Raw genomic sequence first — 14,405 nt, 5'->3', positions numbered from 1 at the left:
GCATATTTACTAGAAAAGTGGGGATAAAGTGATTATTTTAAAACGTATGAAATGATTATTTCCCTGAAAGAAGCCAAGAGAATCAGCCAAAAACTTTTTAGAATTCATAATAGCAGCAAGATGGCATATATAAAAGAAATACATAACAATCAGCATTACCCAATTACAAAATATTGTGGTGGAGGGAGGGAAGCTATCAAATTTAAAGGACCTTATGATGGGTGTCTTCTATACATTGATATTTGATATAGATAAATAAAACATGGACATCTTGTAATTCTTGAATTCTTAGAATAAACCTTATTTGGTCCTATTTTATTATATTCACATATTTCTTATTTTGGTTTGCTAATATTTTTTTAGATATTTTCATCTTAATTTTTTGTGTCCTTTTTTGTTAGATTTTAGTATTGAGGTCAAATCAGTTCCTTAAAAAACCTGGGACGCTTTTTATCCTTAGAAAGTGCTGGAGAAGGTGATATAGTGAGGCACTTACACAGCAAAAGGCAGGATGGTGCAGGTGACAGTGGAGTCAGACACTGTGCTTTCAGCCCTGGTCTGTTTGCATCAGCTATGTGACTTTATGCAGGTTACGTCATTACTACAAGCTTTGCTTCCCTCATCTGCAAAGTGGGCACAACAGTGGTACCTGCGTCAAAGATGAGAGAAAGTAGGGGTTGCAGGGGGAGGTGAAGGACAACTTCTGTGGACGCGGCTGCACTCACCACTCCGTGGTCTCTGCTTTGGAAGGCCCCCTCCTTTGCCAGGGACTCCTGGGCTCTGGACCCTCATCCCCTGTTGAGGGACTCCCACAGCCTTTGGTCCCCAATTCCACTCAGGTTTCTTTCATTGTAGGATTTTGTGTACAGGGGCAGGCAGGGAAGGAGGTGAATATATTGAAGCAGAGGAATTATAAGTGATAAAACTACTTAAAAATAGGCCTTTTTTGTTCTATGCTCTCTTAAATTCTATTAGGGTTTAACTTAACCAGTCTGATTGCCTGGTTTCTCAATGTGCAAGCATTGAAAAATGCAGAAAAGATGATACCTCAGAGTGGTGTCCTGATGGCTTCCTCAGAAACACTGTCCTAGTTCTCATGCAGATGCCTGGATCCCTTGTGACCATGGGACTGGAGAATTCTGTTGGAAAACTGAAGTACTTCCTCAAAATGCAACTTTGCAGTTGTTTGAAGATAAAAGCGGGGGCTATCAATGGGCCCTTCTGAACTTCTCTAGAACTTTTGAGGTATTCTGAAATATTTTCTCCTGCCATCACGTGCTTCTTCCCCTCTGGGCATCTAAAGCATGTATTTTGTCTACTGTCCATTTGGTATTTATTTTTGATTCATAACTGCTGATAACATGAGTTACAAAAAAATCTTCCAGATTAAAGAACTTTGGGTTTGCTGTTTCTAATAGTTAGGGTCTGACCATCATCAGGGGTTCACTGGTTTCTGCTCCCAGCTGAGCCCCTGGCTCAGCTCTGGGTGAGGCTGCAAGCCTCTGGTGGCTGCTGCCCCACCCCAGAATACCTTTCCTGGGAATTCACAGAAAAGGCTGTTCAGCAGCTCATTTCAGTGCACTAATGGGAACTTTCTTCCTAGTAGGATCACAAGAATTGAAGGAATGTCAACATCAGGACTGTCTAGAGAAATTTAATCAAAATGAGATGGCAAAGGAATATGTTCCAGATGAAGGAACAAGATAAAACCCCAGAAGAACAACCAAGTGAAGTGGAGATAGGCAATCTACCTGAGAAAGAGTTCAGAGTAATGATCGTAAAGATGATCCAAGAACTCGGGAAGAGAATGGATGCACAGAGCGTGAAGTTACAAGAAGTTTTTAACAAAGAGTTAGAAAATATAAAGAACAACTAAATAGAGTTGAAGAATACAATTACTGAAATGAAAAGTACACTAGAAGGAATCAATAGCAGAATAAATGAGGCCAAAAAAAAAAAAAGAATAGATGAGGCAGAAGAACGAATCATTGAGCTGGAAGACAGAGTGGTGGAAGTCACTGCCACAGAACAGAATAAAGAATGAAAAGAAATGAGGACAGTTTAAGAGACCTCTGGGACAACAAGTGCACCAACATTCACATTATAGGGGTCCCAGAAGGAGAAGAGAGAGACAAAGGACCTGAGAAAATATTTGAAGAGATAATAGCTGAAAACTTCCCTAACATGGGAAAGGAGACAGTAACCCAACTCCTGGAGGCACAGAGATTCCCATACAGGATTAACCCAGGGAGGAACATGCTGAGACACATAATAATCAAATTGACAAAAATTAAAGGTAAGGAGAAAATATTAAAAGCAACAAGGGAAAAGCAACAAATAACACACAAGGGAATCCCCATAAGGTTATCAGCTGATTTTTCAGCAGAAACTCTGCAGGCCAGAAGGGAGTGGCACAATATATTTAAAGTGATGAGAGGGAAAAACCTACAACCAAACATACTCTACCCAGCAGGGTTCTCATTCAGATTTGATGGAGAAGTCAAAAGCTTTACAGACAAGCAAAAGCTAAAAGAATTCAGCGCCACCAAACCAGCTTTACAACAAATGCTAAAGGAACTTCTCTAGACAGAAAAGAGAAGGCCACAACTAGAAACAAGAAAATTACAAAATGGGAAAGCTCACCTGTAAAGGACTGTCAAGAGAGAAAAAGATTTTTTCTGTGTGAGGAAGAAAGTTTTGAAGAAGTCTGTGTTTATAGGAATCTCAAACTTGTCTTCTGAAGATGGGTTGAGTGTTGTGTATTTGTGTAAACTCGAGGCTAGTACCTTGCACATAGCTTAACTAAAAAGGAGGGTCTTGTCGGCATTTGAAGGGACTGTGAATGCAGATTCTCTGCCCACGAGGAGCTGCCGGGTTGGAGGCTGCTGCATGTTTTTGTAGGACCATACAAGTGGTTTTCTTTTCTCCTTTAAAAGAATCAAAAAAAATTTTTGTTAAACCATACTTTCCCCTCTTATTTGGTCTCAAGAATAAAAAATATGATTGTTTCAGTACTATAATATAATTCCTGTGACTTCATATCACAATATTAAGTGTTCCCTGGTGAGATTTCTGTCCTCTTCTCCTCCAGCACAACCACAAAACCAGGAAGTGGGAAAGTACTGTGAGACTGGTATACATGAAGCCCTGATGGGGAGGGAACTCAGCCACTGAGCTGGTTACCCGCTCCTGTGCTGGTTCCTGGCTCCATTTTACCTTTGTCCACTGGCTTCCCCCTTTCTCCAAACCTCAAAGCCTTTGCTACCCTAGGTAGCCAGGACTCACGTTCTCCCCATTTATCTTCTCTCATCTGCTCTGGGCTTCGGTCCTTCTCTGTAAAAGCGGGCTGAGCCCTCATGGGAGGAGAACTGGGGAGGGGGCCATCCTTTTCCTTCCTTTATAAGAAATGAAGTGAAAGGAAGCAAAGATGAGACAAGGTGTGGTGTACCTTGACATTCTGATGACAAATAGCCTACACGCCCCCTTTGCGGGACTCCCGTCTTCAGGGAAAAGCTATGTCTTGAATTGATAGACAGCAAAACAGCTCTTTCTGATTACCCCACTATGTGTGTCCTTTCCCGATATGCAAAAACATGTAAAAATAGCCATGGGAATGATCAAGCAGATTTGTGCTGTTGCATTCCAGGGATTTCACTTCATGGGCACAGATTTAAAAAATTTCCCAACATGGTCAGGCATGAGTACACGGAACTCTGTGGAGTGGACCGGGTTTGGCAGTGAAATGTGTGTGCCAGTCCAACAGAGTCAGACTTCATTGTTTTATTTCCCGTAAAGCCCTGTGACGTCACAGCGTTTCAGGATAGATTGTTGTTCTGTGTAGGTTCCTGCTTATCTAGAGCCTCTTCCAGGTGTGGGTGTCCGAAACGAACCGTCAAGTTGATTGACAGCGGGTAGGGTCACCTTGTTGACTCCTCTGATGCCCATGAATGTTTTGTCTCCTGTCTCCGTTAGGCGGGGCAAGAAGCACAGCATCATCCTAAGGACACAGCTGTCTGTGAGGGTCCATGCCTGCATCGGTGAGTGACATCTGCCGAAGGGGATGCTTGCCATCTGCCCTCAGTGATTAAACATGATGATTAACGCCACTTATGGGAATAAAATGCAATATTCACTATTATGCTATCTATGCTGGGGTTAGCCCCTGTCATATATTGTTAGAGCTTTTAGGGAAGCAATTTCTGGCAGTAGTTTTTGAAGCCCTGTTTCATTCTGGCTGCCTTTGCTGTTTGGTTCATGAACAGAGCTTGAGGTAAGACAGACACATTGGTGCTGAGGTTCTTTCTGGCGATGCTGGGAGAGATGGGGTTCTTCCTGGGGCTGTGCCAGTGTGAACCTCCAGCCAGTTGAAGTGACCTTTTTTTTTTTTAATTTATTTTTTTATACAGCAGGTTCTTATTAGTCATCCATTTTATACACATCAGTGTATACATGTCAATCCCAATCTGAAGTGACCTTTACGTGCCTTCTGGTGGCTCTCTGCAGCTCCCTGTGGGGAAGTGGGGCCTGGAGTTCCAGGCTGTGGTCTCAGGAGATTGAAGGGAAGTCTCAGGTCAGTGCAGGACGGGGCACACATGGATGCAGAGCGATACGGTGTTGAGCGGACGTATCTGTGGTTCAGATGGCTTGCCTGCAGTCACACAGGAAACCCCACTGACGCCCCTTCCTGCAGCCATTGATTTCCCCGGACCCATTGCTTTCTGCAGTATACACGTGGGCTGAATGGCAGCAAAAGCAGTAATTTATGCTAAGTAGACAGTCTCCATGGGAAGGTTTCCTCCTGGCATTGGGCCAAGTTGAGGCAAGTATGTAATATGAAAAGGAAAAAGAAAGGAACTCAATTTCATTTTCTGCATAGAAGTTTTCCATATCTGAGTCATTTTGTGTTTATTTAATGTATGTTGTGGTCTTAATTCAGGCCTGTAATTAGCAGAGCATCAATCATCCTGTCGAGGCCCAGTCTGCACCTGGAGTGTGGTATGCATGGGTGGAGTGGAGGGAATCGTTTCTGGTTCCTCTTCTTTCTCCCTGCTTTCCTGTTGGAGACCCAGGGACGGGGTGAGGGAACAGCTGGATGTGGAGGGGAAGCTGTGTAATTTTACTTCATTTGGTGTGAAGTGGGTGAGGCTGCAGGTGTCCCAAGGGACAGTGTTTGTCTTACTCTGTGGTTGGCGAGTAATTGTGTAGCCGACATGTAAACCTCAGGGGCTGGAGGGTCAGGGCGTCAGGAGGGTTCATGATCTTGTTGGAGACAAAGCGAGATCTGTAGGACCTTCATTACTGACCCTGTTCCTCAACTGCCTGTAGCACTGAGTGACCTTAAAATATGCACCAAAATATGCTTTCTTTATTACTTGCTTTATATTTTTCAAATTATTTTATGTGTATAAATCATGTCTGCCTGAAGAAAAAGCCTGTGACCTATGACTTTGGATAAATTCCCTTCTGACCCTCATCCTGGATCTAGGACAAATCCAGGCACATACTATGTGCTAAATACAACCAATACTGAATATTGGTTGAAATATAGCTGATAACCAGTTGAGATTTGGGACATGAGTATGAATTGGTATTTCCCAGGAACAGTAAGGCTGTGGAAAGCAGATTTACACTAAAACTGGCTAGATCAAAATCCTAATGAGCTAACTACCTTTAAACAAAATTCATTCTTTTGCAGTATACACTTAAAATGTTTCAAGTACAGGATTTTTCTAACCAGCTTCCACGTTATTGACTCACCGCGTTAACTGGTGTATTGTTCTGTAGTCCCATGTCATACACGTAAACACACATCTCGTCTCCATGGCACCTGAGCCCCAGCAGCCAGTCCAGCCCACTCTCTCTCAGGACGCCCAGGTCTTCCTATTTGAAGGGTTAAACTGGGTGCTGACAGGATCAGCGTGTTTGTTCTCAAACCTGCTTATGCCAGTTGCACTTGCTATTGGAATTAAGTAATTTAATGAAATGGGATGTGAACGTTTTATAAACTGATTAAGTACAAGGATACAAAGTCACTGCTGTGAGTATATTGGAAAAGATTCAAAATTAGTTACTACAAAAGCATTTCTGTCAACATGAGTGGGTTGTGATAACTACAAAAGGTGGGGGAATGTTGTAAAAATCCAGAAGGATTCTAGTCTTTGTAAGTTCTTGCTTGACTTCAAAGACACTGAGATTGGGAATCATAGACTATATTATGTCAGTGGTTCATGAAAGAAGGTCCACGGGGAGTCCCATTAGACCTTTATTCAAAGAAAGGTCATGCCCCAAATGATGTGAGGGTGCATCTCCTGTGCTGTGTGCCTGGCAACCAACTGTGTCTCATCCCAGAGAAACAGGATGGTCAGTCACCATGGCTGCAAGTTAAAGTCTTAAGGTGTGTGTGTGTCATTTTTAAAAGATTTCTGCTTTAATCAGTTTTCACCATTAATTACCTCAGGCCTGAATGTGTTGGATGAGAGGATTTGACTGTGTGAATTAACATCAATGCCCAAGAAGGCAAAGTTCTTCCTTTGTATTAAAAAACCCTCTTTCCCCTTCCATTTCCTGTTATTGGCAAGATCTGGAATAGATTTATTATAATAGCATTAAATATTATCCTTTGGTTTATGTGTAGACAAAGGAATGTATGCATCATATGTGTGATGTACCAGCCCCCATTGTGACATATTCTTTCCCTTTCCAAATGGCAATATTAGATGAGATTTCTTTTTTTTTTTAAATTAATTAATTAATTAATTAATTGACTGTGTTGGGTTTCGTTTTTGTGCGAGGGCTTTCTCCAGTTGCGGCGAGCGGGGGCCACTCTTCATCGCGGTGCGCGGGCCTCTCACTGTCGCGGCCTCTCCCGTTGCGGAGCACAGGCTCCAGACGCGCAGGCTCAGTAGTTGTGGCTCATGGGCCTAGCCGCTCCGCGGCATGTGGGATCTTCCCGGACCGGGGCATGAACCCGTGTCCCCTGCATTGGCAGGCGGATTCTTAACCACTGCGCCACCAGGGAAGCCCTAGATGAGATTTCTGTGGGATTAAAAGAAAAAAAAAAACCAAACCGGGAACAATCTTCAGTTGAAATGGCAAAGGAAAGCATGACGGGGGGAGAAAACCTTTTTCACATCAGTTGGTTGGGTCCTTGTTTCCTTTCAAGATATTTCCCCTCTTCACCATCTAAGAAATGATTGAGTGATTATAGGCGTGGGACAGTGACTGCTGGCTTAGGCCTAGCAGCATACACAGCTCCCCCAAAGACCTACCTTCCCACTGCACGATTGGACCGGAAGGATCCCGGATCACCTTAGGCTCATGGGCTTAAAATGCTATCAAGTAAATTTCTCCAAAATAATGTTCTCTTCACCCTATATTCTCTTCTCCTTTGTCCCTGTTTTAATTAAGTATAGAATGTTTAGATTCCAGGACTGCGTGTTGATGAATTGGAGGAGACATGCCTTTGGAATTCTCCAGTGTTAACTTTGGAACTCTGTACCCATTGGGATGAGAGTGGAGTGGAGCCTTCATGGTTAGCAACCAAGCAAACCTCATGAGAAATGAAGGCCACGGGGCACTGCTTTGATGGTCCCAGCAAGCAGCCGAGACAGGTCTTTGCTGATAGTAGGAAGCTGGAACAAGATTTTGGTACTGAGAGAGGCCCCAAGCTTTTTGTACCTCTGTGCTCCTCTCCACTGTATCACTTTGCACATTTTTAGTATGACTACTTTTTTTTTTTAAACCTGATGTTTTTTCTTTTTTTAAAAATTTTTTGGCTGTGTTGCGTCTTCGTTGCTGCACGTGGGCTTTCTCTAGTTGCAGCGAGTGGGGGCTACTCTTTGTTGCGGTGCGTGGGCTTCTCATTGCGGTGGCTTCTCTTGTTGTGGAGCACGGGCTCTAGGTACGCGGACTTCAGTAGTTGCAGCACTCGGGCTCAGTGGTTGCGGCACCTGGGCTCTAGGGCACACGGGCTTCAGTAGTTGTGGCATATGGGCTCAGTAGTTGTGGTTCGCGGGCTCTAGAGCGCAGGCTCAGTAGTTGTGGCACATGGACTTAGTTGCTCCACGGCATGTGGAATCTTCCCGGACCAAGGATCGAACCCGTGTCCCCTGCATTGGCAGGCGGATTCTTAACCACTGCGTCACCAGGGAAGTCCCTAGTATGACCACTTGATGTAACATAAGGTAGCAAACAATGCATACCTTGCCTTCTTAATCTAGCTTCAGCCCCTCAGAAAAACAATGGTCATATTGTGGGCATGAACTTAACAGATATAAATAAAAAAATCTATGACCGGCATGTGAAGTCTGCATTTAATGAGGTTAGCTAGAGAAAATAAATTTTTTGGTCCTAGCAAGTGATCCAGTTGCCAGACACCAGAAGAATGTTCAGAGGGCCAACTGGCTCTGATGACTAAGTCTCATAATGAAGAGAAAAGGAGTGGAAGAATTGTGGAGTAAAGAATGGAATTGAGAATTAAAAAAAAAAATAAGGTTTGAAGTCATTAGAATCCTAAAGTTAATATCTGAGTGTTTTCTACCAGCTGACTTCAAAGGCATTTTGTTCGGCTTAAAACCTCTGTGCTTCAGTTTTCTGAAGCAAACCCTGTCTTCTCATCAAGAAAATAAACCCTGTTGATTGATTCTCTGGGACTCATAACGCTGGCACTTTCAAGTATCCAGCATTGAGTTAAACAAAAGGATAAAAAATTGGCTGAAGATTCCCAAGTGTCATTGGTGCTTGTAGTCAGGAAGAACAGCCCAGTGCAAAGGGTCTTTAGACTTTTTAGAGGCATTTCCCCTAAACCTCTGAGATGACGAGGTCTGCCCGTAAGATAGAGGTGAGCTCGGCAGAAGCTGGCAAGGTGGCTGAAGGGATTAAGCTCTCCATGAGATGAGTCTCATCTCTTGTTAAAGGTCAGATCACAGGGATAAAGACATTTTTAAAGGCAAGAAAACCACGTAGGAGAAGACTGCTTCATCCACTGATCAGAAACGTCATTTTCCAGCAACAGAAACATCAACAGAGCGAGGCATCAATATATCATTTTTTTTTTTTTTTTAACTTTTGGGTTTATTTATTTATTTATTTATTTATTTATTTATGGCTGTGTTGGGTCTTCGTTTCTGTGCGAGGGCCTTCTCTAGTTGCGGCAAGCGGGGGCCAGTCTTCATCGCGGTGCGCGGGCCTCTCATTATCACGGCCTCTCTTGTTGCGGAGCACAGGCTCCAGACGCGCAGGCTCAGTAATTGTGGCTCACGAGCCTAGTTGCTCCGCGGCATGTGGGAGCCTCCCTGACCAGGGCTCGAACCCGTGTCCCCTGCACCGACAGGCAGATTCTCAACCACTGTGCCACCAGGAAAGCCCTCAATATATCATTTGCAAAGCATTTTCCTCTCACAAGCAAAGTCATGCAGCTATGTGCTTTGCACTACTCTGTCACAGCAAAGAGCCGAATGACAAACAGTGGAGCATTTCTTCAAGAACCTTCTAGTACAAGAGTGACTGCGGGGATTCAGCTCATGTGCCAGCCAGTGTAGAGAAGGTGGCTCCCTGGGCACAGTGTTGAGAAGGATCCTGAGGCTATGTGTGGTCTAGTGGGGAAGGATCCTGTCTCAGTGCCAGCTTTCAGTGGCGATGATGGGGGTGGTGTGTGAGTGTGGGGGGTGCGGACAGCAGCTCAGGGGCTCCTGGTGAGGTACAGATTCTGTCCAGTGTCTGAACCCCCTCTAGCTATGGTGTAGAGGGCCCTGGGCTTCTGCGTGCAGAGGGTGGGGAATGGAGCCGTGATCCCTGAGCCCTGCCACCAACCCACCTTGTTCCCCAATCCCTTTCTCAGGTTCTGCCTTTCTTCTTATGCCTGTGAATACGAGCAGGGCTCCTGCGTCCTCTCCACCTTGCTGAGCTTTCTGACTGACTGTCTTTCCCTCTCTGCTCAGTGTGAGCTGGGCCCTCCAGGTCCTGCAGGGAGGCTCCCCTCCAGCTACCTTTTCCCGTGTTACCCTCACCCCTCAGGCGGGTTGCTGAGTGTTACCTGGATTCCCATGTGGTCCTTACTGCTTCTTGATTTGGACTGTTTGGGGCTCCCATGAAAACTAGGCCTTCTGGTAACATCAGAATGCCTTTTTGACGCTCTTGGGCCTAGTAGCACCCGGGTGGTGCTTCTGTATTAGCTAATAAAGACTAGGAGCCCCTGGTACTGTGGGTGCTGAGGCACCATGGCCTGTGCAGTGACACGCATTAGCTTGGATGACCAGCCCGTCTGGGTGCTGGGGTGGAGGCCCGCACAGGTGCTGCTGGCTCCCTGTTGTCCGAGGTGGCAGGGCCCCCACTGTCCACTGGGTATCTGCAGGAACAGAGTAGAACAGTCTGTTCTCTGACCAGGAGACACCTCTAGAGTCATTCCTTCCCCTCTTAGGCCCCCGGCCCGTCTCCCTCTGACTCTAGGTCTTGGACCTGGGCTTCTTGCCGACTCTGTCCCGCATCCCACAGGAGGCCGGTTCTGTTCTTGTCCTGCCTCTGCAGCCTTGGGTTAGGGGTGGGGTTCCCTCCTGCCCTGTTTGTGGATGTCACAGTGGCCAAACTCACAGTGTCCTGACCAAACTCTTCGCTAGTGGGTTTAGGTGCAGTGGGTCACATTTCCTGTTTTCTGTCCTTTGATGTAGGGATCCAGTGATTCTCCATAAACCCTGGAGCCCATTCCCATTCCTGTTGTCTTTCTGCGGAGCCCTGAGTGGCTGGCGGTGGTCTTGGCACAAGACGGGCTTGGGTTTGAAATCCTGAGTCTCCCTTTGCAGAAGGAGACTGGTGCCTGATTTTATAAAATCTCCTCCTTTTTATACCCCAGCAAGTCTGTGACCCATTTTTGCCCAGAGTTCTGCACTCTAGGTAAAAACAAGCTCTCTGGATTAATCAGATTAAACACTTCTTATCATCTGTTTCCTATTAATCTGTCTCAGCTCCCAGATGACAGACCCCACAGGATGTCCATGTGTCTAGAAGGCCGTTGGGTCTGGGCTGGGGGAGGTCGGCTTCTCAGCCTCTCCCCACTCTGTGTGTGGGGTGGCTCCTCTAAGGTGCCTTACGGTCAAACAGTGATTGACAGATGTGCCCCCTCCCCGACAAAAAAGGAAGAAAGGAGATGGGAAGGATGTAAAACATACCACTAGGTTGTCAAATAACATATCTGTCACAAATGCTATAGAGTAGATAGATAGCTCAGGAAGGATTTGTTGCCAAAAATTAAAGAACAGCTAGAGAATGAATTTAAAGAATTGCTCTACCATCTGCAGACATGCAGGTAAACATAAATATGGGGGTGAATAAAGAAAAGGAGACACAAACATATGAGAGAGCACGAGAATCTTCCAGGTACAGCTGGAAACTCAGGTCAGCTACGGAAATTAAGAGGCATCAATAAAAGGGAATATGGACACGAGCAAATGTGAGTTGCACAGGCAAGAAAAGCAGGTGTATCAGGGTCCCTTTTGGCAGGTTTATTTCGTGTTTGTGCTCTCCACCCCTGACCCAAGATTTTAACCTTATTTGAATGATTTATTCATTGCCCCTATAGGACTTTGTTACCTCTCCTCTCTAAGGATCTCTAGATGTTGAATGATAGAATTTGAATGTTGCCTTGAAACTATTATCATTGTGTTTGCTTTGTATTGTCCTAGTGAAATTCTAGCCAACAAAAAAATTGACACTGGAGAATGTAGTCGTATTGGTGGAGACCCCTGTAGCAGATGTTATAAGACAAGTTTAAACCATGTGCTGGCAGTTAGACTCCAAAGTTGCTGTCCAGCAGAACCTTAGTTCTATCTAGAAAACAACCCCTGGTAAAGAAACCACCGTGCTTTCGATTTCTTCAAGAGTGTCCTGGGACTTCCCTGGTGGTACAGTGGTTAAGAATACGCCTACCAATGCAGGGGACACGGTTCGATCCCTGGTCTGGGAAGATCCCACATATTGCGGAGCAACTAAGCCGGTGAGCCACAACTACTGAACCTGTGCTCTAGAGCCTGCAAGCTACAACTACTGAGCCTGCGTGCCACAGCTACTGAAACCCACGTGCCTAGAGCCCATGCTCTGCAACAAGAGAAGCCACCACGATGAGAAGCTCACGCACCACAATGAAGAATAGCCCCCGCTCGCCACAACTAGAGAAAGCCTGCGTGCAGCAACGAAGACCCAACGTAGCCCAAAATTAATTAATTAATTAATTAATTATTTAAAAAAAGAGTGTCTTTCCTGTAATGCTTTCCACTCACAGGTCTGCCCCGCATGTGGGGTGCAATGCAAGCTCTTGTGCCTGGCTCTCTGCGCTTGTGCCGATCCCCATGAAGAGACAGCCTCGTTCTTATCACGGATCAATAAAAGTGTATGTCAGGAAACAAATGCTTTGTCTCATTACTAGAGACATTGATATCCAGAGGGCTTGGGAGCTGAAAATTAGGATGGATGGCTTGCAAACGTCCTGCTACGTGGAGATTCTCCAAGGATTGGGTGTACACTCATGTACTTTTCAGGTCTTTCTGAGACACTTGGAGAAAACAGATTTTTGGGGAGGTGGATTCTTTGGGCATTTTACCAATTTCTGTTGTATTAGAAATACCTAATGGGAAGTATTTTAACTTGGAAAAAAACACATGGAAAGCATTAGTAGTTCAGCAAAACATGCAGCCAGTTGAAGATTTAATTCAAAGGAGAAAAAAAGGTGTTGGAGGATTTGTTAAAGTGCTGTTGGTCTCCAGTTCACATAATAGAGTAATAGCGACGAAATGGCAAAGGAGAAAATTAAGGTTAGTATAATTGAAATCTTGTTAGCATCACTGAAAAGAACAAATTCTGTTGTTAATTATACCCAGAGGTGGTATGATTTATCTGTATCCTAGTAACTGCACTGTGATGGTGTGGGCAGGAAGGGGGTCCACTTTACAAGGATGTAGGGGAATCTTTGTGGGACGAAGTATAGTGCTAGGTATGCATTTAACACTTCAGTCATTTCCTAGTCTTTTAGAAAGGCTCCACTTTAAATTCAATGGTCAACTTAATAACAATCTTAAAATTAGATAATGTAGCTACCAGTATTTCAAAAGTTGTAAAATGCTACAGAGATGATTAGTTTGAGAAGAACTAACCCTAACCCTAAACTGTAGATTGTTTATCTCAGCCATTTAAAAAAGGTCATGTGATCCATGTTCACTGAATGACACCTTTGCAGTTTTTCCTTTCTCACCCACGTTTCACGGACCCTCACTACCCCTCCTGAGCCTCGGGGAGGACTGAGAAAGGTGGGCATTTTCTCAAGGCCACGTGCTTGGGAGGTGCAGGGACTAAGGCTTGATACTCTCCATTCCCTGACTGGTGGTCTTTGCCCTGGCCTGCTGCTTCTCTTTTTAGGCCATTTTATGTAATCTTTAGCCCTTTTCTAGATATGTGATTGCAGATACCAATGCAACTTTCTGGTTTGAAAAGTCTGAGAAAGGCGGCCGAAACATCTAATATAACATTTTCCCTAAGTGAAGTTTCACCAGGCTTCAAAGGACGGTCTTCCAGTCGAGTTCCTGTGTGCTTCACAGATTGTCTTAGGGAATAGGAAACAGCCAAGAGAAATGGATTTCACCCTTCAAGAGCTGACTACGTTTAGTAATGCAGTTAAAATCCCTTCTTCTGAGCTGGGCTGCCGACTCCTGGAGATGGAGTTGGAGCTTCCGGGTCCCTTCCAGGCTACATCCTGACCCACTGGACACACGGCCTCTCGTTTTGGGCTTCGTGTTGGGAAGTCCCTGGAAATGGTTGCCTCTGGCTTTAGGAGCTGCCCAAAAGGAACAGAAGGGTTCTGGACTGGAAGCCATGAGTCCTCCTGTTCCTGGTTTGGAGATCTGGTTCTTATCTGGGAAGATCTATGAGGTAGGGATTCTGTGCCAGGTAGAGGCTACCTCTTGAGTATTGAAGGTGGACTGTTTTGTGTCCAGCCTACAGAAGCTGACTTCAAATTATTTGTTGAGTAAATAGAGCCTCTTGTGATATTGTGGTTTGTATTAAGAAATGTGTATTTGGTCTTCATCCTGTTTCTGGCACAGAGCTCCTAAAGCCCTTGGAATTTCCTAAGTGATGAGAGCAACAAAGGTGTTTTTTGTTACATTAACAAGGTGACTTTTGGACCCCCATCTAGGGATGGGGGCTGGTTACCAGTGGAGCCAACCATGTGATTAGAGGGTTGGAACGTTCCGATTTACCCCCTGACCTTTGGGGAGATAAGAGAGGCTAGAGGTTGAATGAATCACCAGTGGGCAATGATCTAATCAGTCATGACCATATAATGAAGCCTCCATTAAAAACCCCCAAAGGATGGGGTTCAGAGAACTTCTGGGTTGGCGAACCCATGGAGATTCAGGGATAGT

At 44.9% G+C, this 14,405-nt stretch overlaps 1 protein-coding gene across 5 annotated transcripts in view; it reads left to right on the top strand.

Moving 5' to 3' along the window:
• Nucleotides 1–14,405, top strand: part of FHOD3 (formin homology 2 domain containing 3) — a 489,898-nt gene that overhangs the window by 69,548 nt on the left and 405,945 nt on the right. For all 5 annotated transcript variants that reach the window (XM_061170499.1, XM_061170498.1, XM_061170497.1 and 2 more), the window contains exon 3: nucleotides 3,973–4,037. In XM_061170499.1, the coding sequence (XP_061026482.1) occupies nucleotides 3,973–4,037 (65 nt within the window). The remainder of the gene's footprint in view (nucleotides 1–3,972; nucleotides 4,038–14,405) is intronic.

This window comes from Eubalaena glacialis, chromosome 15, assembly GCF_028564815.1.
Source record: "Eubalaena glacialis isolate mEubGla1 chromosome 15, mEubGla1.1.hap2.+ XY, whole genome shotgun sequence".
NCBI lineage: Eukaryota > Metazoa > Chordata > Mammalia > Artiodactyla > Balaenidae > Eubalaena > Eubalaena glacialis.
This window is presented reverse-complemented; position numbering and strand designations above follow the sequence as displayed.